A 23,922-nucleotide genomic window follows, 5' to 3' on the forward strand; every position below is an offset into this window, starting at 1 on the left:
GCACAGTACAAACAGGCCCAGCGGGAAGGCACACCCGCCTGGAGCCACTTAGAACCTGTAACAGCAGAGAATCAGTGGCCTGAAGACTTGAAGATGCTGTCAGTGTCTGCCATGAGGTCCAGAAAGCGAGCTGGCTGGGGCCGGCTGTTCCAAACCCAAAAAGGAGGCTTCCTGAGAGGAGATAGCATAATTCAAGCAGTTTTCCTTCTCCTCTGGAACCTTTCCCTGCCACTATGCACTGCCCCTGACAGAGAGGGAACCTGTTTCTACACTAACCACTTACACAATGCGTGCCAAGCAGGGAGCCAGGGCCTTAAATTGGTAGCCATCTTGAATGAGGGCAGAGCCTAAGTCACATGGGGCGTCATCAGCATACAAATGGATAGCTGTCTCCCTGTGAATGAGGAAATCATAGCGGAATCAGGTTCCCCACAACTTACACCGCCTACTGCATTGCTGCTGTGGTGGAGTGCCAACTACAGTGGTGACTACAGACTGCATCTGCCTACATACGCATGTTCATAAAGGTGCCTTAGGCATGTAGACAGGTGGAGTCTATTTTCTCCACTGCAGGTGGCACTTAAACGTAGAGGCAGTGCAGAGGGAGAGAAAGTCAGGAAAACATGGTTCCTCTATGGTTTACTGGCTCACTGGGGCAGTGAGCTGGTTGGATGCTGATAGCTCATGTGACTGTGGTGGCCATCTTGGGTTAGGCAGATTCTTTTTAAGACCCTGGCTCCTGGGCTTGAGCAGATTTAGTGTGTGGATAGTGTAGGGACAAGTCACCCATCTGTTAGGGACAGTATTAGCGACAGGGAAAGGTTCCAGATGAGTAGGGCAAGCACTCCACTCTTCCTGGAAACCTCCTCACTTGGGTCGGACTGGCCAGGTCACATTCCGCCCCTGAAGACAGACATTGTCAACTCGGCTGAGACCTGCTCTGCTACAGGCTGCTGTCATCCGTGAGTGTTCTCAGTTGGGCTTCCTTCTGCCAGGCTTGTTGTGAACTGTTTTATTTTTACCTTGATACTAGTTATTTTATTTGCATCTGGACTTGGTGTGTGTTATTGCCGCCACACCACACTGAACCCAGCCACAGGCAGATGTGTTGTCCCTGTGTATTTCCAGTGTGCTTCTACATACATTTTTTAAATGCCTTTTTCACTTCAAGTTTTGAAGTGGATGGAAGATCAAGGCTTGTAAGACCTTGTAAGATCAAGACCTGTATTGTAACACATCAAAATGCCTGTAATGTAATTTCATGCATTGCCATTGACTTTTATGGTCCTCCCTAAGGCACTAAAATGCAGAAAAAAATGAACATGATGCACTATGTACTGTGGAAAAGTTGCAAGATGTCCCCTTCTGCTCCATGAGGGTTTAAATATTTTGAATGTTGTATTCAGATGCAGCCAGCTGGCTCCTGGATGTAATTCCATGTGTAAAGTTCTTTCAGATTCATAGCTCTGCACTAAAGCAAATTCTCAAGGGGTGCATTGGATGCATTTGCATCTAGCTAACATCATTTTCAAATTCTGCTCAATCCAAGTGATATGGAGGATCTTGTGTCTGTGAAGCAGTGTGTAACAGTGCAGGGTTGTTTCTTTTTTCCAGTATAACAGATCAGCATGGGCAAACACAGTCTCTGTGTACACATGGAGTAAAGGAAGCAGCAGAATTAACCAGTAAAGCTGATTAGATTTAAACTTTACAAAACACATTATGCAGTAACTTATATGGTTTCTTAATGGCAAAGAAACACTGAGTACTGCTTGGAAGGGGACACACCCCAAAAGCTTGTCCTGAAAATTTGGATGTTAGTACACATGTAGCGGCACCATCTAGTGTGCTAGAATAGGTTTTGTTAGTGTAGGAAAATTGCCAGGCTTTGTTGTTTGTTAATCTGGGTCAGGTGTGTGACTCAGGGAGGGCTGGATGACTCACAAGCAGCATCTCTGAGACCTTTCCCTACTTTTGGAACTAGCTGGAAATTTCCAGAAGAATGGGAGTGGAGATGAGGAGGAACACAGAATAATTACACAGGTTCTAAAGTTAATTTAATGCAGATAAGGCACTAAGTGAGTTTAATTACCACTTCAATCAGCCACGGAAACTTTGTAATTATTATGTGTTCCGTTTTAAAGGGATGAAGTGGCAACTCTAAGTGTTAAGCTGTTGGTGGCCCTTGAGGGTTCCCCCTTATCTAGGGGGGGGGACCCTGGGCCTGGGCTCGGGTGCGGAAGTGACCCTTTTAATGACACACAGAGGTGTCCTGACCGGAGGCACAGGAGCAGAAGGACAGCAGGGGAACACTGCTGGGAAAATTTACATTGAGGAAGACTGAGGAGAGGCTTGAGAGGCATGCCTGAGAGGACTAGAAGAGAGCAGTCTGGGATGGATGCAGAGTCAGTCTGGGAGGACTGTGAAAGACTAGCCAGGAGGCCTAGTGAAAGGGGCAGCTGCAGCTAGATGGGCTGGCAGTGCCTAAAGAGGTGGTGATGGATCAGAAGCCACAGGAGAAGGGCAGCTGGGCACTAGGGCTTTGCTGCAGAAACAAGGGGCCTGTGGTCCCTGCCTGTAAAGGGCTTTTGCTTTTAATCTGACTGAGCCTTTTGTCAGATCATTCCAACAGTGTGCCAGGTTGTTGTGGGAGTGGTAGTTCTGCAGGAGGCAGAGGAGAAGTGTATATATGGATTGTATGTAGTTGTGTCCCTTAAGATTTCTATTGCTTTGATCAAGTGGGCATCCAAAAATATTCCTATCCAAGTTTATTCCCCTCAATAAAACATAAAACAAAGCACTGAACTGTTCTCTGACTCAAGTGTGCAGTGAAGATATGGTGTCCCTGGTCAATTGTTCTTGTTTAAAGTGCACTAATATGGGTACAATCACCTCAAGTATCAATGTCAAAGAACGTTTTGTCAAATTCCTTGTGGTTAACTGCTTAAAGAAAGATAATTGTACATGTCCATATACTGCAAGGGGGTAAAATATGAAATCACAATATAAAATCCTTACATGTATGTTAGGATTATTGCAATATATCTTTAGATATAGCTTGAAGAGCATTTACAATGGAATTATCTGTGTGCAATGTTTTTCTTAAAACTAATCTCATCCTGCCCTTATCATATGGCCAATATAGATAAGGAAGTACTACAGGGGTCTTTAGCTTTGCAAACATTAGCTGAATACACAGTCTATACATGAGGATAGCAACAGGAAATGATGCTTTTAGTTCAAGAAAAAAAAAGTGCTGCAAAAACACTATTTGCCCAAATAGCAGCTACAGAGAGGGATTACACCGAACTAATCCAAAGGTCTACAAATGTCTACAGAATGTCTGTAGAATGTTTACCACCGGGCAGTAGATCAGACAAGTGTGCTTTTTTGGAAATCTAAATACCGCTTGACCTACAACTTTAAAGTTATCAATATTTAAGGGTCTCTAAAATCAAAAATAAGCAAGCAAACGACGGAGAGTGCCTGTCAGGCAATGGTCCCGCACAGTGGTATAAAGGTTCTTGGTTTTCTGTGCTTTGTCAACAGAAATAAAGGGAACTAGTTATTTCATAACCTCTCAGCTTTAACTCATGTGACTGTTTTCTCTGCATTAATCACCAGTTATGATTCTTCACAAAATTCTGTTTTTATGCAGGATGTACAGGAGGCCACATCAAGGACAGAGATAATTGGAGAAGACTCCTTATTCCCAGGGGCGTAACTACAGGGGTTGCAGGGGTTGCAATCGCTACCGGGCCCCATGCTCCAGGGGGCCCGGTAGCAAACCAGTGGGTGAACTTCCAGGATCGCAAAGGTCACACTTGTGACCGGACCCTGGCATTGCACCACTGTGGGGAGGCCCCAAGATTGCAGGAAGGGGGCCCACTGCAGAACTTGTGAAAGAATCCTGCTGCGGGACCATAATAAAAGGCCATGCAACGAGTGTAAAGAGCCCCAGGATTAGTGGGAAGAGCCCTGGGCTTGAAGGTAAGGGCCCCCGGCCAGGGGTCTGGGGGGCCCTTCATGGTTTCTTGCATCAGGGCCCTGAAGGTTCTAGTTACGCCTCTGCTTATTCCCACTATGATGGAAAATTCTGTGCTCAAAAGTAACTCTAGTACCTATGCCTGAGTAAAGTTTATTCCCATTTTTGCAGTCATATTTGAGAAAACCTCACTATATGTTTGTTATGTGTTCATATTCACACAACATACCTAAGACTTCATTGACACGGGCACCACTGAGGCTTGTAGTCAGTGAATGGGCTGCCAGATGCTATGTATGTTTATGCTACTTGGGCCACCAGGTGTTGTGCACAGCCACCCCATGTAAGCTTGTCCCAAACTGACAGGCGTGTGAGTGCCATTGAGTGGCCCTGAACACCCACTGTCTTCAGTTGGGACCACTCATCCGTATGCCTGTCCAATTGGGCCAAGCAGCTGTGTCCATGGACAAAGGGCTGTGCCAATGCAGCCTTTCCATCCCCATACACTTACAAACTGCCTACACACAGCACCTGGTGGCTCAAGCTGCATGAACAGGGCTCATTTATGAACTGGCCTCAGCGCCCACGTGAATGAGACCTGAAAATAATTTTTTCTGAGTCATGGATGTGTTTAACATTTCAAATAAAGACACAGCTGGAAAAAAACATTTGTTTCATAAATGCAGGACTTTTTTTTAACAGAGAATAGGTGCAGGAACTCAACCACACCTCCCCACTTTCCCCTCAGAGGGGGTGGGATAGCCCACCGCAGCAAATGGTAGGTACGGCCAAATTGCAGTGGGAGGGTCTTAATGGAGCCAGGAGTGTGCTTCATTCAGAATAGGAGTGCGCTACTCACAGAGTGCAGAGTTCAGGAATGCACTTTGTACAGAGTGCAGGGTTTAGGAGTGTACGGTGTACAGAGTGTAGAGATAAGGGGTGCGCTACGTACAGAGGGTAGAGATCAGAAGTGCATTAGGTAAAGAGTGCAGGGCTCAGGAGTGTGCTACATACACAGTGTTATGTACAGAAGGCACTGATTATCTCACTATCCACTTTAACCCAAAAAGGACTCCCCCTCCAAGTCACCTCCCACCCCCAAATCCCAATCTTTGATAGGATTGACACCCCTCTTCTAGCACAACCCCCCCCCCCCCTACCCATTCCCCCCCAATCCTCCTAGCTATAAATGCCACCATAAATCCTTTTGTTTCTTTTCCCCCCAAATCTCCTAACACAGACTTCAGATACAGTGCGGCACCATGGGGGCAGGAGATAAGTTCTTTCTCCAGGGCTCCTCAACGTGGTTTGTCATTAGACACATCAGGTCCGAGGAGGAGCCTAGGAAATGCTCCTCGGCTTTGTTTCTCTGGAGTGACAAGCAGCAGCCAGAAGGGGAAGATGCTGTGAGTGCCAGCAATCAGTGTTGGCAATGCCTGGATGCCTGGCACTAGTGATATCACTGGCGCCTTCTCCCCGTACATTACACCAGCTGCACCCAGTGAGGGTTCAGTGCAGCCACCCAGAGAGTTGCGCTGTCATTTCTAAATACAGAACCTGGGCTTCTGTATTTAGAAGTGACAGCAGTGAGTGGAAAGCTCAGGGCCAGCGCCACGTTCTGGCAGAAAAATAGCCCTGCCTGAATGTGTCAGAATTCTATAGTCTCATCATAAACATTTAATGGAATAAGAAAAGAAGATAAAAAGAAATAGAAAGGTATTGTGGAGTACTTGCTATGAGTTGAAAAATTCAAACATGGAAGCTGGTTTTTCTGTCAGGGAGTGTCTGGGAATGTGTGCTAAGGGGCTCATTTGCCAGTATGCGGAAGGCCTTACAATCACAATACTGGCAAGGGTTAATGGTAGCGCACAAGGTAGAGCTCAACTAATTCCATAAGTCCATTAGAGAATGTCCATAAACAATGTCCATAAGAAGGATAAGTGCACCTATAAATTGAGGGTGGGGGGGGAAAGGACTTGTTCAATAACAAGCACTGAGGGCAAGTAGGCTCTTCTGCAGAGTGCAGTCAGCTCTGTGAGTGAGATACAAAGGAAAATGCCCTGAAATAACACATTTCATAGAACACTGCTTGCACAGCAGGTGGAAAGGAAAATGTAATAACTTATTTCTGGTGGAAACTTCCTTTCAGTTGTACCCTGTTCCCCCAGGGTAATGGATGTCCTCTGTGTCATTACAGACTGACAATGCCGCTGCCAAAGGTGCCCCTGTGCTCATTCATCCAGAGTGGGAACTCTCTAATACAGAAGTGTGTTACTGGCCAGATCGCCAGGTGCACACAGAGGAAAAAAGCCTAAAAATAAACTAATGCAGCCACCACATCTAAGGTTGCTTATAATCTGTCACCCACAGCATAATATATATAATATTGGTGTATATAGTATACATCTGCCCAAGATGCCATATTGCTGATCCTCTGTGAAGCCGCACCCTGAAGACGCAGGCAAGCTGGCACTCTTCCCGTCTCCCGCAGCCATCCCGGGCCAACATACCATGGACCCTGGTCGCCTCCAGGAATATGTCTGCCATCGGGCTTTCAGCATCCAGATGAGCCTTTATTGCCTATGTTTATGTGAATTTGCACTTGTCCTAGTGTTTTACCTATTAAAACTACTGCATTTCGAGGAGCTTTTCTTGTTTTTTCCTTTACAATCCCAATACTGCACACCAAAATGTAATCACGCTGATGCTGATGTGTGTAATACAGACCGACAGAAGTAATATACTTTGGGAATATTTCTCTAAGTTACAAAAAGCGTATCTAGAAACCCCAACGTTAAAAGCTACTTGATGTGTCAGGAACAACAGTCACTGTGTAAAATACTATTCTATTTTTACATGTGCCTAATAGTGCAGCGCATAGAGGGAGAATTAGATTATAATGGGGCAGACAGAGAGGAGTCAGGCCCCTATTAATGGGTGGAATGGGGAAAGATGGGGAGAGAGCTATGGCAGAGGATAGGAAGGTTCCCATCTTACAAACAACCTTTGGAAATGTACTATTTGTAGTGCAAAATTATATGTGCAAAATGTGACAAGGAATTAACATGTTTTCACCAATGCCAGAAGTCTGCCAAGCAAAAAAGGGGCGTTTGAGAAGACTTTGGCACACAAAGAAAACTGGGCTATTAATATTGTTGACTATGCTCTCTTTTGGAGAGACAGGGTAAAAAGGAAAGTTGGTGGTGTCTGTCGCTATGTGAGAAGCGATTTCAAAGCGAGTGTGAAAGAGGACCTATTTGATAGAGTGTGTGCTAATTACATGCACCCTCCCAAGAAACAAAAAAAAAACACCCAAGCAATACACACCTAAGGGCTCTTTCACACGGGCGTTCTGATCAGATCCGCCTGTCAGTTTTTTAGACGGATCTGATCGGATGTCCCATTCAGCCCTATGGAGCAGTGGATGTCAGCGGTGACATGTCCGCTGACACCCGCTGCCATCCGCATCCGATCCTGTCCGTGAAATCCGGACGGATGGAAATCCTATTTTCCATCCGTCCTGGGGATCGGATCGGATCGGATGAGAGTGGACAGGCGGTCCGCTCTCATCCGATTCCCCATAGAGAGCAGCGGGGCTCTGACACCTCCCTCTCCACACACAGTGCGGAGACGGAGCTGTCATCCGCCGGCTCAGTGGGGATCGGCAGATTGATCCCCGCTGAGCAGAGCACGGTCCGCAACGGAATGCGGACCGTGTGAAAGGGGCCTAACTTAGCATGTGCAGAGTGACTCCAAAGGCTCTGTCTTATCAGGAGATGGTTTGGGGACAGTGGAAGAAGGGGAGGATCAGAGAAGACAGGGTCAAACAGTCTTTTTACACAATGTGGAGGATTAACCTCTTAGGTTCCACATTGAGTATAACAAGCATGCTTTACTGCATCTAATAGACTGATTTTACTGTTGTTGATTTAGTAACACTTTAACTTTAAGAGAGCAAATTTTCCGAGGCTGAGGACTGCTCTCCAAGACTTAGACTGGGAGGAAATATTGGCATTGATGAACACAGAACAGAAATGGGAATTTTTCAAAACGACTGTATGTGAACTCACTGCAAAATATATTCCCTTGGGCAACACATTTAAATGGCTAAAAACAAAACATATGTGGTTCATTGCCAAGGTTAAAGAAAACCTATAAATAATAAGAAAAAAGCTTTTAAAAAAAATTTAAAATGAAGGAACACTGTCATCATTTAAATGTTACAAGGAATATAACAGGCTATGTAAAAAGGAAATTGATGCTTCAAAAATTCAAAACAAACTACAGATTGAAAAAGATAGTAGGACAAACCCTAAAAAAATTCTTCAAATATATTAATAGTAAAAAGGTTAGGTCTGAGCATGTAGGCCCTTTACAAAATAATCAGGAGTGGGTGACTGGGGACAAAGAGAAGGCACATTTATTAAATACGTTTTTCAGCTCTATGTATACAAAGGAACATGGGGGAGCTCATGACCATAATGGGGTTAATATTGACACAGCCCCAAATGAACCAAAATGGTTCAATTTAATATAGTCCAGAAATATATAGGCACAATAAAGGTGGATAAAGCGCATGTACCAGAAGGCATACACCATGGATCCTAAAAGAATTTAGCTCTGTCATTTTAAAGCAATTGTGTCTAATTTTTAGGGACTCTTTAAGGACTGGAATAATACCACTGGATTGGCGTAGGGCCAATGTGGTGCCTATATTTAAATAGGGATCAAAGTCTTTACCAAATAACTATAGACCTGTTAGTTTAACTTCTATAGTCAGAAAAATTTAAAAAAAGACCACATAGATGAGTTCTTGCAGAAAAAAAACCAGCATGGATTCATGGAAGACAGAAGTTGTCAAACAATTCGCGTTCACAATTGCGGCCATCTTGGATACTGGCGAGGGGAATTTGTTTGATGTCATTACAACGTTTGTGCTTGTTTATTGCTGCTACTATGTAAGTGCAATACTTTTGTTTTAATAAATATTTTTTACTGGATTACGCTATGGTCGCTTTCCCACTTTATACACATGATTCTATAACCATGCTGAGAGTGTCGGAGGTCTGATTGAGCACATATATACTGATAACAGGTAGGCATGCCTGAAGCACCTTCTATATACCAGGGATGAGGCCATTGATGTTCCATTATGCTTACTAAAGCCTATTGATGTTCCATCTTGATCTCTAGAGCCCATTTGTACCACCCTAACCAGGGTCAAAATGATCTGGTAAGCCCCCTATTTTTCAGCACATGGTAGAGTGATCTTTCCTAGAGCTTTCCAGGGTATCCTCACACCTTTCTCTCTGGTGATAATTTTCACTTACACATATGGACTGCTGTATACTGGCTGGTTGAAAATACCAATTTTATCTGTTCTGAAGGACTACTTCTGGGCTTAATCTCCTTTAAGTTTCTTTTGGGACTTTTTATTATACACATTATATGTGGAATGTTTATGCATTCTTTTTATATTAGTTTTCATATGAATATGTACATATTTGTTGCACTTTATTGTAAATATTGCTGTTTATAGTATATTGTATATAGGAGGTTAATGCACCTCTGTCAAATATTGAATTAATTTTTTAATATCTATTGACATGCACTTTGCACTTTAATATTCACAGCGCTGCACTATTTTTATACTGTCAAACAAATCTGATTTCTTTTTATGAGGAGGTAAGTAAAACCTTAGACAAGGAAGTGGCTGTGGATTTATTATATTAGGATTTTGCAAAAGCGTTTGACACAGTTCCCCACACACGGCTTATGTGTAAGGTTAAGTCTACTGGCTTTATTTAGAGAGTAGTGGTTAATGACTCATACTCTGAATGGTCTAAGATTATTAGTGGTGTACCCCAATGTTCAGTGTTGGGATCCTTACTTTTTAATACATTTATAAATGATATAGTGTCTGGGATTAAAAGTAAAAATCCAGTGTTTTCAGATGACACCAAGCTATGCAGTGGAATATTGTTCTTTCCTACATCCAACTTACAAGACGATCTCATTGCACTGTCTAATTGGGCAACTATATCGCAAATGAGGTTTAATGTTGATAAAGGTATGCATTTCGGGCTAATGCATAATGCATACATACTAGGGGGGGGTACAACTGGGGGAATCCATAGCAGAGAAGGATCTGGGCGTCCTGGTAGATCATAAGCTTAATAATAGCATTCAATTTCAAGCTGTGTTTTCCAAAACAAGCAAAGTCTTTCCTTGTATTAACAGAGGTATAGACTGCAGAAAGAGAGATATAATTTTTCCCCTTACAAATTGTTAGTAAGACCCCATCTGGAAAATGCAGTTTAGTGTTGGGCACTAATTCTCAAAAAGGAAATTGGGGAGCTGGAGAAAGTGCAGAGAAGGGCAACCAGACTGATAAGAGGCATGGAGGAGCTCAGCTATGAGTCACACCCCCCTGAGCAGAAGGCTGATTGGCCGCGGAGCCGGACAAGTCAACAGTCAAATGTTCCCGCTTCTTTCACGTCAATATCAAGCAGAAATGGGTCCTCTCTAGCTCGCTCGCTCCACCCCCTTCCCAGTGTTTCTATTCAAACCAGCCAATCCAAGTAATGTGTGAAGCTCAGGGGGGTGGAAAAAGGGGTCAGGTGACTCTGCAGAGGGGCCCGCCTTGTGGTTTTATAAGAGTGCAGCGGTAACACTCTGCAGCCACACCGCACAGCACACCCAAGGTAAGTAGAGGACTGGAGAGAGGAGTGACTTCTACTTAGGGATTTATTTTGCAGATAGGCTGGGCTGGCACTGGTAGCAACAATTTTATTCAAAGAAATCAGTATTTCTTCTGCAAATAGGCTGGCACTGGCAGCAACAATTTAATTCAAATCAGGATTTCTTTTGTAAATAGGCTGGCCTGGCACTGGTGGCAGGCATAGTACTAGTCTAGTTGCAGAAGAAATCCTGATTTGAATTAAATTGTTGCTGCCAGTGCCAGCTTATTTGCAGAAGAAATCTTGATTTGAATTGGTCATGTCATGTGTCTGATGAGATTGGTTTTTGTTAATTGTCTGATCTGATGCCACTGCCAGGCCTATTTGCAGAAGAAAACCTTATTTTTCCTAATTTTTTGATCATGTGTCTGATGAGATTGGTTTTGGTAATTGTCTGATCTGATGATGTCACTGCCAGGCTATTTGCAGAAGAAATCCTTATTTTTCCTCATTTTTTGATCATGTGTCATGATGACATTGGTTTTGGTAATTGTCTGACTCTGATGCCAGCCTATTTGCAGAAGAAATCCTGATTTGAATAAATTATTTGCTGCCAGTGCCAGCCTGCCAGGCCAGGCTATTCGCAGAAGAAATCCTGATTTGAATAATTTCTGTATATGAGATTGGTTTTGGTAATTGTCTGATCTCTCTTATGCTCCTTTCACATGGGCGCTCCGTATGTCCGTATATCACCCCATCCGTTTGCGGATGATATACGGACATAATGCATGTCAATAGGATTGCGGATGTCAGCGGATGACCATCCGCTGACATCCGATTTGCTTCCTTTCTGTTCTGTTCCATTTTTTGGAATGGAACAGAACCCTATTTTTCTTCCGTTTAAAAAACGGAAAGGACGCAAAATCGGATGTCAGCGGTGTCATCCGCTGACATCCGCAATCCCATAGACATACATTATGTCCGTGTATCATCCGCAAACGAATGGGATGATATGCGGACATACGGACCGGATGACACAAGTGTACCCGTGTCCGTAAAAAAAAAAAAGGAAGTGCTAGAGCGGATAAAAAATGAGTTTGCTGTCTTTTTCAAATATCATCCACGGCAGGATATTCCAGATCCAATACTAAAAAATGCGACAAAACGTAAAGATGGAACAAGTCGCAAATGGCTCACCTACTGCAATGAAAAAAAGCTATATTTTGCTCTGTTTGTCTGCCTTTTGCAAAGTCTAAAGAAACAAATTCTTTTATTGAAGGAATGACAGATGAGCGTCATGTTCATCAAAGAATTGAAGAGCATGAGAAGAGTGCAATGCGCAACATGTCTGCCGAAGCCTTTTTTCTGAAATCAAGCAGTGCTGGTGTTGATGATCTACTTATGTATAAGCAAATGTCTGTATGGCGAGAACAAGTAAGAAACAGGCGACAAGTACTGCAGCGGATTGTAGATATAGTAGAGGTTATAGGAAAGCAGGGTTTGAGTTATAGGGGAGATAAAGATGAGGCTGCCTATAATTTAGAGGACATAACAAAAGACCATGGAAATTTTTTAGAACTCATTCTTCTCGTCAGCAAGTATGACATTTGCCTGAAATATCATGTAACCCAATGTATTGAAAACAGCAAGAAATTGCACTCTTCTGGAGGGAAAGGAAGAGGATCTTTGATAACCTTGCTTTCAAAAACAACTGTCAACAAAGTTATACAAGCTATTCGGATGCTTATCGAGGAAAATATCTCAAAAGAAGTAAGGGAAGCCGGGATGTTTTCAATTCAAATTGATACAACTCAAGACATCACTTCCAAAGATCAATGCTCCATAATTGTTCGCTATGTGACTGATTGTATCAATGAAAAGCTTCTTGCAGTTGTTGAATGTGAATCTTCAACAGGACAAAACTTTTTTAATTTGCTTACGGAAGTCTTAAAATCATGCAAACTTAATATCACAAATTGCACTGGCAATTCAACTGATGGAGCAATAAATATGCAAGGCCAATACAATGGTTTCTCTTCATGGCTGTCAACTGAATCACCAGGGCAAATTCACATTTGGTGCTATCTACACATTCTGAATTTAGTACTTGCAGATACAACAAAGGTGGTAGTTGAAAGTGCATCACTGTTCAGTTTGTTGAATGACATGGCTGTCTTTATTTGGGATTCTTATCAGCGCATGAATACCTGGGAACAAGTTAGCCAGGACCCTCATCGTCACAGAATTTCAGTAATTGGGGAAACACACTGGTGGTCAAAAGATGTTGCTTTAAGAAAAGTCTTTGGGGAATTTTCAAATCCTGATTCTGCTTTGTTTCTTAGTCTACTGTAGAGCCGAATTGAAGAAAGCGTGTCATCGAAACCTGAGGTGCGTGTTAGAGCAAAATCCTATGCGGAATCCTTGCTCAAATATGAAACCATACTCATGGCACAAATTTTTTTGAGAATATTTGAATTGACAACACCATTGTCCAAATATCTGCAAACAACTCAAATGGATATCTCAAAATCTATGCAAATGGTACAGGGAACCTATGAAACATTTAAAACAATTACAAGAGATTTTGATTCCATACAAATGACTGCTGATAAGTTTGTTAAGTGGGCAAATGACAAGATATAAGAAGAAGAAAGTTACCACCTAGAAGTACAGACCACTCTGCCTCAAAAAAGAATAAGAAAAAGAAAGCGAATGCCAGATGAGACTGATGACAATGTAGCAGTTTGTGATGCTGTTTCAGCCTATACAATACGTGTGCACAATGTAATATTGGATACGGTCACACAGAGCATGAATCACCGCTTTCTCGCTTGTGGGACTCTCTATGCTGACTTAGCTTGCTTGGAACCAAACAGCTTCTCTGATATAACAAAATCTGGACTTCAGGCACCAGCAATGGATGAACTCAGCAAACGATTACTTAGATTTGATGAGGGAGCAACATCAGAAAATTTGCATTCCCAACTGGCAAATTTTGCAATGCAGTGGCCCAGACTGAAAACATCACCCCTTGATGAATATAGTATTGTGCAAGAAGATGTATCTATGGAAAATCAGGAAAGCATATTGCCAGAAACAGAACTGGTGAACAAATCTTGCATGGCATGTAAGAACTGTGCTATTTGCTGCTATAAGATACTGCAGCGCTTTAATTTGTTAACTGATGCCTATAATGTCATTGGTTTAGCCCAGGGGTGGGGAACCTACGGCCCGCGGGCTGTATGCGGCCCGCAAAGTCATCTGATCCGGCCCCCTGTGCTTGGGTGACCAGACGTCCCTAGACTGAGGACACTGTCCCCGCTTTGCGGCGCCCAGGATCGGCCCTACCATCAGTGGCGTAGCGTGGGGCGTGCGAAGGGGGGTGGTGCAAAATGTAGGGGAGCGAAATCCCGTGCCACCATGTCACTCCCGAGCCGCTATGTCCCCGCACTCCAGGCCGCCATGTCCGCTGTCAGGCTGTGCCCTGTTATTGGGCGAATAGGGTCATGTGTGGCAGCAGGGGGCCTGGCCTATCTCAGATCCTGCTCCTGGAGTCCCGCCTCCGCATCAGTGAACCACGAACGTCTCTTCTCCTCCTCAAGCCTGGATCTCCGGTAAGTCAGCAGCCACACAGCCAGACAGAGTGAGTTAGGGGAGAGCAGTTCAGGTCACGCTGTGTAGTTCAGTATAGGAATATTGTAGGTAGGACAGTGTACTGTAATGGTTAGTGTAGTGGGCAGTGTAGTGTAGTGGGCAGTGTAGCGCAGTGTAGTGTAGTGTAGTGGGCAGTGTAGTGTAGTGGGCAGTGTAGTGCAGTGCGGTGTAGTGGGCAGTGTAGTGCAGTGGTCAGTGTAGTGCAGTGATCAGTGTAGTGCAGTGTAGTGGGCAGTAGTGCAGTGGGCAGTGTAGTGCAGTGGTCAGTGTAGTTCAGTGGGCAGTGTAGTGCAGTGGGCAGTGTAGTGCAGTGGTCAGCGTAGTGCAGTGGTCAGTGTAGTACAGTGGTCAGTGCAGTGGGCAGTGTAGTGCAGTGTAGAGGGCAGTGTAGTGCAGTGGGCAGTGTAGTGCAGTGGGCAGTGCAGTGGTCAGTGTAGTGGGCAGTGTAGTGCAGTGCAGTGGGCAGTGTAGTGCAGTGGGCAGTACCAGCCAGCAGCGCCCACAGCAGTACCAGCCAGGAGCACCCACAGCAGTACCAGCCAGCAGTACATACAGCACAGTATCAGCCAGCAGAACCAGCCTGAGCCAGCAGTACCAGCCTGAGCCAGAAGTAGCCACAGCAGTACCAGCCAGCAGTACCTACAGCACAGTACCAGCCTGAGTCAGCAGTACCCACAGCAGTACCAGCCTGAGCCAGCAGTACCAGCCAGCAGTACCCACAGCACAGTACCAGCCTGAGCCAGCAGTACCCACAGCATTACCAGCCAGCTGTACCAACCAGCAGTACCAGCCAGCTGTACCCGCCAGCAGTTCCTTTTAAAACTTACCACCACAAAGAGTCAACTCCGCTCAAGACTGACCGACGCAAACCTGGAAAACCAGTTGCCAGTAGCAACATCATCAATACCAGCTAACATCACACACCACACCAAAGAGACGCAGTTGCAGCCATCACATTAGGGGTGAGTTAATTAAATGTTTGACCAAATATAATAGGTGCATTTTTAGATTGATAATTTTGTGCGGCCCCCGAATGATTTTATAAATACCCAAATGGCCCTTGGCAGAAAAAAGGTTCCCCGCCCCTGGTTTAGCCTACAAGTTTTTGCTTACACTATCTTTTACTCAAGTCGCCTGTGAAAGAAGTTTCTCCACGTTGAAGTTTATTAAGACCCGTCTAAGAAACTCTGTATCTCACGAGCATTTGAGCTCTTTGATGCTAATGGCAATCGAAAAGGATATACTAATGAACCTTGATTCTGATGATGTCATTGACAGAGTTGCAGAAACCAGTGAACTTCTACGAAACTTGCTGAATCCATAGTGCAGTTATTTTGTTCTGTTATTTTAAAGATAACAAAAATATATGCCAAAAAATCTAATATATTTGGTTATTTATTTATTTTTGTATTGAATCGTTCATTAAAAATTTTGCACCTTACGTATTGCACTCATTCTATAATTTATTATTATTAATGTATATAATTTCAAATGATTAATAAAATACAATGACTGAAGCAGGCTAAATATAACTTAAAGAGGTTGTACACCGAGATTTTTTTTTTTCCTCTTCTTTAAATCCTGAAAGAGAAACCCATAATGAGCTAGTATGCATCGCATACTAGCTCATTATGAAATACTTACCTTAGAACGAGCCCCCGCCGTGCCGTCCGCTTACCTGTATGACGGGCGACATGTATAGTCGCCCGTCTTCCGGGATCGCGGCATCCGGCCATCTGATTGGCCGGAGCCGCGGTGACGTCACTCCCGCGCACGCGCGCGGGAGCCGACGGTCACGGCACGGGGCTCTGAAGGAACGGCACGATCTGCCGTTCCTTCAGAGCGCATGCGCCAGTGACGTCACTGGCTGCATTAAAGGTAAATATCTCCTAAACGGTGCATGTTTAGGAGATATTTACAGTACCTATAGGTAAGCCTTAATATAGGCTTACCTATAGGTACAACTTCCTGAGGAGGGTTTACTTCCTCTTTAAAGACATAGAGAAACCATGATTTATCATTACTTGTGATATGGTGTAAAAAAAAAAAAAAAAAAAATGGGCTGCTCAGCCTGAAATGCCCGGGCCTATTTTTTGTCCCAGTCCGGGCCTGCCTGGATTTATAAGTAAAGTTGATCCAAGGAATATCTAATTACCTCTTGGGAATTTGGAAGGAATATTTTTCCGTCGCTGAAACAAATTGGATCACGCTTTATTTGGGTTTTTTTTTCTTCCTCTGGATTAACTGTGGGTATTAGATAGTGTATATGGAGGTTTTCTATTTAAGTGTGTTTTTTTTTTTTGTTTTTTTTTCCTCTGTTGGTTTAATTGGATGGACTTTTGTCTTTTTTTCAACCAGATTAACTACGTACAGTAACTATGTGCACTTGAAATGATTTTTTGAGCTGACATTGGTAGCTATGTGTGTGCAACTTATTATCATTATTACATCTTCACACTTAAGTATCATCTATCATTTTAACTGTAAGTTCTTAAATATTCAAGTGTTTCCAATAAATCTTTTATTAGCCGCTTTATTCTTAGTTTGGCTAAACACTGTGTTTTATCCAGGACTGATGCTACGGCTAGAAAAGGGAAGCTTCTTTAGAACCATTTTCTTTGACTATACAAAGGCAGCCTCCTTTGAACGAAGAAAGGTGTAAATCAAGCGGTACCTGTGGATTGGTTATATTCCTTCATTTACAACACAGTCCTATCATTTCTGTGGATTGGTTACATTCCCCAATTTACAAGACAGTCCTATAATTTTTTTCTCACTTTACCATTGCTTCCTGTTTGGTTGTGTTTTTATTATTATGAATGTCCTCACAGAAACCCAACAACAGTGCTGATTAGTTGTTACCGGAAAAGCCTTGCCAGTCTTCAAAATAGAAGCAGTACAACAACTGTCATAAGTTATTTTTATATATACAGTATATTTATATAGTTTAAATTAAATTTTCATTATTGACATCTTTAATTTAAATTACACTTACTTGAAAAAGACTTGCGGCCTCCAGTATTTTTTGAACATTTTGTTTTGTGATCACCATTTTGCTTGTGTACGCATAATCCAAAATAATCTCCATGGTTTCTGCATCCACCCCTTTGATAATAATCTTTTCTTCATACTTCTCTTTTAGATCATTGCAGAACATGGCCCTAAGAAACACATGAAGTGAAAGTTTCAGTCATGCACTCTGATGTAATGAAAAATTACAAGAAGTTGTGCAATGAGCAATCAAAAGTGACAATAATCTTCTTGCATGATTCTATATAGCATCCCTTCCATGTAAAAGTCACATAGGGGTAAAAGTACACCATCCTTGTACAACAGCCTGTAGAACACTATGGTAGTACCCCTACGAGACATACAGGTAGCTATTGGGGGATTTCCGAGTTCACATTTCTTGTACAATAGGAGGAATGAGACTTTCCTAATGGAGCAGATAGGGTTTCTCACACAAAAGGATCTCACCAGTGGAGTTTACCCAGGATATAAGAAACTATTGGTCGATTACACACATTGGAGTCCACCCCTAAGTAAAATATTAGTTTTGTACAACCTGGCCCTTTGAAATAATTCCAGCAAATCGAAATCCAAACACTGGGCCTAGTCACACTATTGTAGTGCATTAGCGCACGTTATGTCACATAGTAACTTGCATTGCATTAAGCAGTTCATTCATTTGAATGAGCTGCCTAATGCACCAGAAAGCATGGCAGATATCTGACAGTAAACAGCTGCAACACCCATTTGTTGCTAAGGTGTGTTAGGTTGCCATTCACAAACGCAGGCCACATATGTTGTCTTATATGTGCCCTTAAAGTGTATGTAAACTCCAACAATGAACTTCACTTATTTTCTCCCTTCTGGTCCTTTAAGTGTACCACTGAAAATGTTTTATTATATCTGTATGATAAATGCAAAAAAAAATATATGTAGATCACGTCAGAAATTTAGAGCTCTCCTGTGTTCCTGTGTATTTAATCCTCCCAGTCCTTATCTTAGGACCAGCAGAATGATTAGCCTTCATGGTATGGAGATGGAAAAGTAGACCTGTCTAAATAGTTTGGCAACTGAGCAGGCCTGGCAACATAAAAAATGTAAACAATGTCCATTTCTGCAGAACAACTGGTATTTTTCAGTACTTGCAGGGTCTTTAAAGGGATACAACTTGGGGGAAATGTTCATCTACTGGATGTGATGTTGTACAAGTTCTCCTTCATGTAATGTGAAACAGTTCAATCAGTCCTATTTTTCTCTCTTCCATTGAAATGATTCCTGGTGATCCTACCAGCCAGATGTAGCTCCTGGTAAATTCCTTTCCTAAGGTGACAACGCTAACCTAGTTCAGCTGATATGTTGTCACCCATTACTGTATGCCAACTATTAGCCTAGGTTCACCCTAATGTGGTGCCAGAAACCCCGCAATCCTTGTGTGTTTCCCGCACCACATTCAAATCACACTGCCCTTGCAATCTGCAGCAGGCATCAGTGAAATCTTAACAACCCCCCAAACCCAGGTCGCACATGCAGTGTGTTCGCCCACAACAGATCACACCAGATCACATGATACAAAAGTACAATGCGATCTGATTACAATGTATTTCCAAAATCGGGGAATGCACGACTTTGATTTAAGGTGGTGCCATTTGAGCTTATTTAAAATGAATGGGCTCAAATCGCACTACACTGAATCACATGTGAATTGAACAGGAATGCGTTGTGGTTCCTGTGCCATTTACATGCGGTTTATGGTGTAAACCAAGGCTTAAAGGGGTTGTAAAAGTTTGGATTTTTTTTAAATAAAAATAACAAACATGTTATATTTACCTCAATCAAAAAATTCACAGTGCGGCACAATCTAAACTATATCAATATCAATATAATTCTATAATCCTATATATGATAAAGAATAAATCACAATGCAGTCCAAATGACCATAGGGAATAAAGGAATAAAGGAAAAATGTCCCATAATTTAATGTTGAAATATTCATCTTGGTGCGGTTGGAGTCCGTGATGCAACCAGGACAAAAGGAGGAGGATCCAGCATAGGTGTATTATACATGCTTACTGACCCTGTGGGGTCGCATTCTGGAGGTGAGAGGCAGAGAGAGCTGTGGTGGTGGGATCGAGCACTTTATGTGTGTCATTGCATGCTACAAATATCAGCACCTGGGCTTCTGAATGCTAATAGGAATTCCCTACCAGTTTGCATTTATATGGGACATTTTTCCTTTATTTCCTATGGACATTTGGACTGCTTGTGATTTATGCTTTATCATATATAGGATTATGGAATTATATTGATATTGATATAGTTTAGATTGCGCCGCACTGTGAATTTTTTGATTATGCTAAAAAGGATTTAAGGATTACCTTTTAGTGCTTGGCTGCTGATCTGAGTTCACAATTAGGGTTCAGCGCCGAATATTCTGTTTGTATTTAATGTTATATTTACCTGCTCTGTGCAAGGGTTTTGCACAGAGCAGCCCTGCTCCTCCTCTACTGGGATGCCCAGGCGACGCTCCTGGCTCCTCCTCTTCATCGGGTGCCCCTAAAAGCCGCTTTCCATTGAAACAGACAGCGGGACTCTGCCCCCCCACTCCTGTGTCACTGGATTTGATTGACAGCAGCGGGAGCCAAAAGCACCTGCTGCTATCAATCTGTCCATTGAGATGAGAGCCAGCGCCTGGAGCCGCTGGGCTTATGCACAGCACTGAAACTAATGAGCTCAGGCAAGAAAAAGTGGGGGTCTGGGGGGGGGATGCTGCAGCAAAGACAGTTTTTTCACCTTATTGCATAGAATGCATTAAGGTGAAAAACTTTGAGACTTTACAATCCTTTTAAGAATTGGATGATTTTTAACGCAGTGAAGTCCTAAAGTGATACTGAAGTTTAGTTTTTTTTTCATTAAAAATAACAAACATGTTATACTTACCTCCTTTGTGCAGTTGGTTTTGCACAGAGCAGCCTGGATCCTCCTCTTCTGGGATCCCTCGCTGACATTCTTGGCCCCTCCCTCCTGTCAAGTGCCCCCACAGCAAGCCACCTGCTATGGGGGCACCCAAGCCAAGCCACAGATCCCTGTGTCCATTCAGACAAAGAGCTGTGGCCCAGCCACACCCCCTTTCGCTCCTCATTGGCTCACTGACTGTGATTGACAGCAGCAGGGGCCAATGGCCCCATGCTGCTGTCTCACCCAATGAGGAGGGGAGTCCCAGACAGCCGAGTGTCTCGTGCAACAGCGCTGGATCTAGAGGGGGCTCAGGTAAGTATTATGGGGGCTGAGATGGACTGCTGCACACAGAAGGCATTTTATCTCAATGCATAGAATGTATTAAGATAAAAAAAAACCTTCTGCCTTTACAACCACTTAAGATGACCATAGTGCTGCTTTTCAAATCAAAATCCTCACTCAGCGGATTGCTTTCCAAATGTGCTCTTTGCTTCATTTGCTTTAGGATTTTCATTTTCATTTATGAGAAAAAGAAAAAGTGTCGGGAGGAAGAGGAAAATGCTTTATTGGCAGGTCACGTGACCTGGCCCTCCCCCTATCATAGTCTAGTTTCTGCATCGTTAGGCAGAGAACTTTTTGATGGACACCATTTGCTCTGCACCACACTCTGCATTTTATGAATAACTCATAAAATGCCAGTGCAATGTGGTGTCTATTTATGTATTTATTCTTATAAAAGTATCTTCCAATACTTCCAGCCTCCTCTGAATCTCCTAATTCCTATTTTTTTGCTGCTGTACTCCAGCTTTCTGTTAGAGGGTGGCTACATTAGTTTTCCATGGACCCTTTATATGTATGAACATAGCCAGGGCTGCTGATAGAAATCACAGAGCCCCGAACAGCCTACCAGGCAGGGCCCCCCTCCTCTGAAAACATGAAATTATATTTTTGCTAAAATGCAATGCCCACTATGCTATGCTTTGCAGCCATGGCAGAAAATATACCCCCATTGAACAAGACTTATTCAAGTGAATTGCAGCACAGAAGCAATATCTGCACCTCCACAGTGAGCGATCAGTACTGACTGATCGCTCACTGTGTTCATTTAGGGCGGTGTGTTCATTAAGGATAGTGAGTCCCCTGCTCCCTATCCTGAAATAACCTGGCCTGTGTGCCCTCAGCAGCTGTTGGAGGGAAAGGAGAGGAGGGAAAATGGCAGCACTGAGGCAGAAAGGGGCACACAGGAGTCCCAGACAGCAGGGAGAAGGGGGCGCAGATACTAGAACCGATCCTCCTGCAGTCCTCCTGCAGTGCAGCCGGAGAAAGAAAAGAAAAGTAGAAGCAGACTGCACAAGAGTCACAAGTGTCAGCGATAAGGCAGTACTGCTGGCTCCCCTGCTTGGCAGGTGCCCGCCCCCCCCCCCTTTTAAACTGACGAGGCCTGGGCCCAGTACAGCAGGGCTGGCTGTACTGCCTTATCAGCTGCCCTGAACCTAGCCACCCTCTCTTGCTCTCTGGCAAGGTTAACTATGGACTATGGGATTTGTAGTGTTCAAAGAGCAGTGCACATTACCACAACTAACCTAAAATGCTCTCTCCAACCACATAGAAGTAAGGGGGAAAGGGAGAGGTTCAGGAAGAGGCAGAAAAACACATTAAGAAACAATTTCATTAAAATAGGACTACAAAACAATTTAGTAGTGGGTGCGTATGGTTTATTTTTGGAGAATAAGGGTATCGTTTAGTAGCACTTTAAGTTAAAAGGGACATCAAAAGATGATTATTAATAGATGATTCAGACTAAATCTACAGTGCAGAACAGGGATTAAGCGATTCTGTTGGCTAGTACAAAAAAGTGGGCACATTTCCAGGGATAAAAATATCCTGGTTGAGAAGTGTGGGACGGTCTCTGGGAATTAAAGTCAGTTGACCAGTGTAATATTACTATAAATAAGATAAAAGTTAAAAAGTAAAAAGCAAAGCAAAAAAGTATAAAAGAGGAAAACAGGGCTTCTAAAGCTTTAACCACTGAGAACAAATTCTCTGGGTAAACTGCATGTTCCTTGTCTGTTGTGCAACTGGGAAGGGAACACAACATTTACACAACTGTTGTATAAGTATTACTATCCAGAAACCAGCTACGTACTGTGCAAAGCTGATGGTTTTCATGTTTAATAAAGGGCCTACAAATAACGAAGCATTCCTATGTACAGAAGTCATCAGTGATATTTTTCATATTACAATGTATCTCTGTTGAACATTTTGGCAAGGTTTCACATTACTATTCTCAGTAAAAACAGAAAATCTGCGATAAATGTACCTGAACTGAGCAATTTTAGTTTTGACAGTGGTTGCTAACTTGTTATCCTAATAAAAAAGGAAATGTTGACCAGTGTTAAGCCTAGTACACACGATCAGAAAATCAGGCGAAAAAATACCGCTCTCTAAGCCATCGTACGATAATCTGATTGTTAGTACATAGCTGTCGAGAGCCGACATATATGTATATATGTTACTCTTTGAAAATGTAGGTTTTTTTACAATTTTACGCATTCTTATGTATTAATATATTTTACTTTTGCGGATCATTACTGCTCATTGACTGCGATGTCTGATTTTAGATTTTTTTTATGCATTTAGGTTTTTTTATATACATTTTTTTTACATTTTTGCTTATTTGCAATTTATTCTTGATGTTCTCTGAGAATTTTTCAGACAGGATATGCACTATTTTCTGCATTAGGGGACACCAACATTCTTATCATTTGATGGTTGTTCCACTGAACTTTGGTCATTTCCTGGTCTTCAACAAAATGGCGTTATTGGCATTTCATGTGCCTTTGAACATACGTATAATGGTGGCCGTGTCACTTCCTGTCACCGGCAAAAGGGGGACGGATCACTTCCTCTCTGTAATTTTCTAAGGAGACACCGTGATTTGAGCAGTTTTGAGAGGCTATATAAACTAGTTTGACTTCTGACACTAGAGGACCCCTTGATAACGTCCTATTGGATGAAACGCATTAGGGAGGGGACATTAGTGCTGACGTCAGGCCACTGCCCAATATCGGGTCGGTAGTGGCACCCATTGTCATATGGTTTTATGATTCATTTTATTTTTGGCTTTTAACATACACATCCAATAAATACTACACTATGGAGACTTCATCTGGCTCCCAGTGAGCTTTATTTACCACAGCTACATCTGTTTTTTTTTTTTTTTGTTGATTTTCATTCTAGATTGGACACTTTTTCTTAAGATTATTTCTAAGTTTGGTATATTACTTATTTGTGTCAGCTGCTGCCCCACCACAGCGCAGAAATACACCTTTTTTATTTCCCTTACGAGAGCCGATCACAGTTCATCCAAAATCATCCAAAGGGACAAACACAAATGTTTTTCTGGTATGATACCAGATCGTACAATTTTCTTTGAATCAGTACAGTATTCATCTGAAAAAACACACGGTTCGTATCTTAGCCGGTTCTGCAGGAAACGGCCAGAGATTCAAATCGTGTATGGGCAGGCTGAATGAACCAAGTTGATTAGGTACAACCAGCATGCCGGGTTTTATCTGCAATTATCGCTAGCGGCTGCTATAGCCATAGCAATAATCACTGTCTTCACCCAGCGGGGGA

At 42.9% G+C, this 23,922-nt stretch overlaps 1 protein-coding gene across 1 annotated transcript in view; it reads right to left on the reverse strand.

The window, feature by feature from the left end:
• KLHL6 (kelch like family member 6) overlaps nucleotides 1-23,922 on the reverse strand; it is a 105,385-nt gene that overhangs the window by 71,596 nt on the left and 9,867 nt on the right. The window contains exon 2 of the mRNA XM_082252204.1: nucleotides 17,315-17,480. Within this exon, the coding sequence (XP_082108330.1) occupies nucleotides 17,315-17,480 (166 nt within the window). The remainder of the gene's footprint in view (nucleotides 1-17,314; nucleotides 17,481-23,922) is intronic.

The sequence above is a fragment of the Pelophylax lessonae genome (genome assembly GCF_965119305.1).
Source record: "Pelophylax lessonae genome assembly, chromosome: 3".
Taxonomy (NCBI): domain Eukaryota; kingdom Metazoa; phylum Chordata; class Amphibia; order Anura; family Ranidae; genus Pelophylax; species Pelophylax lessonae.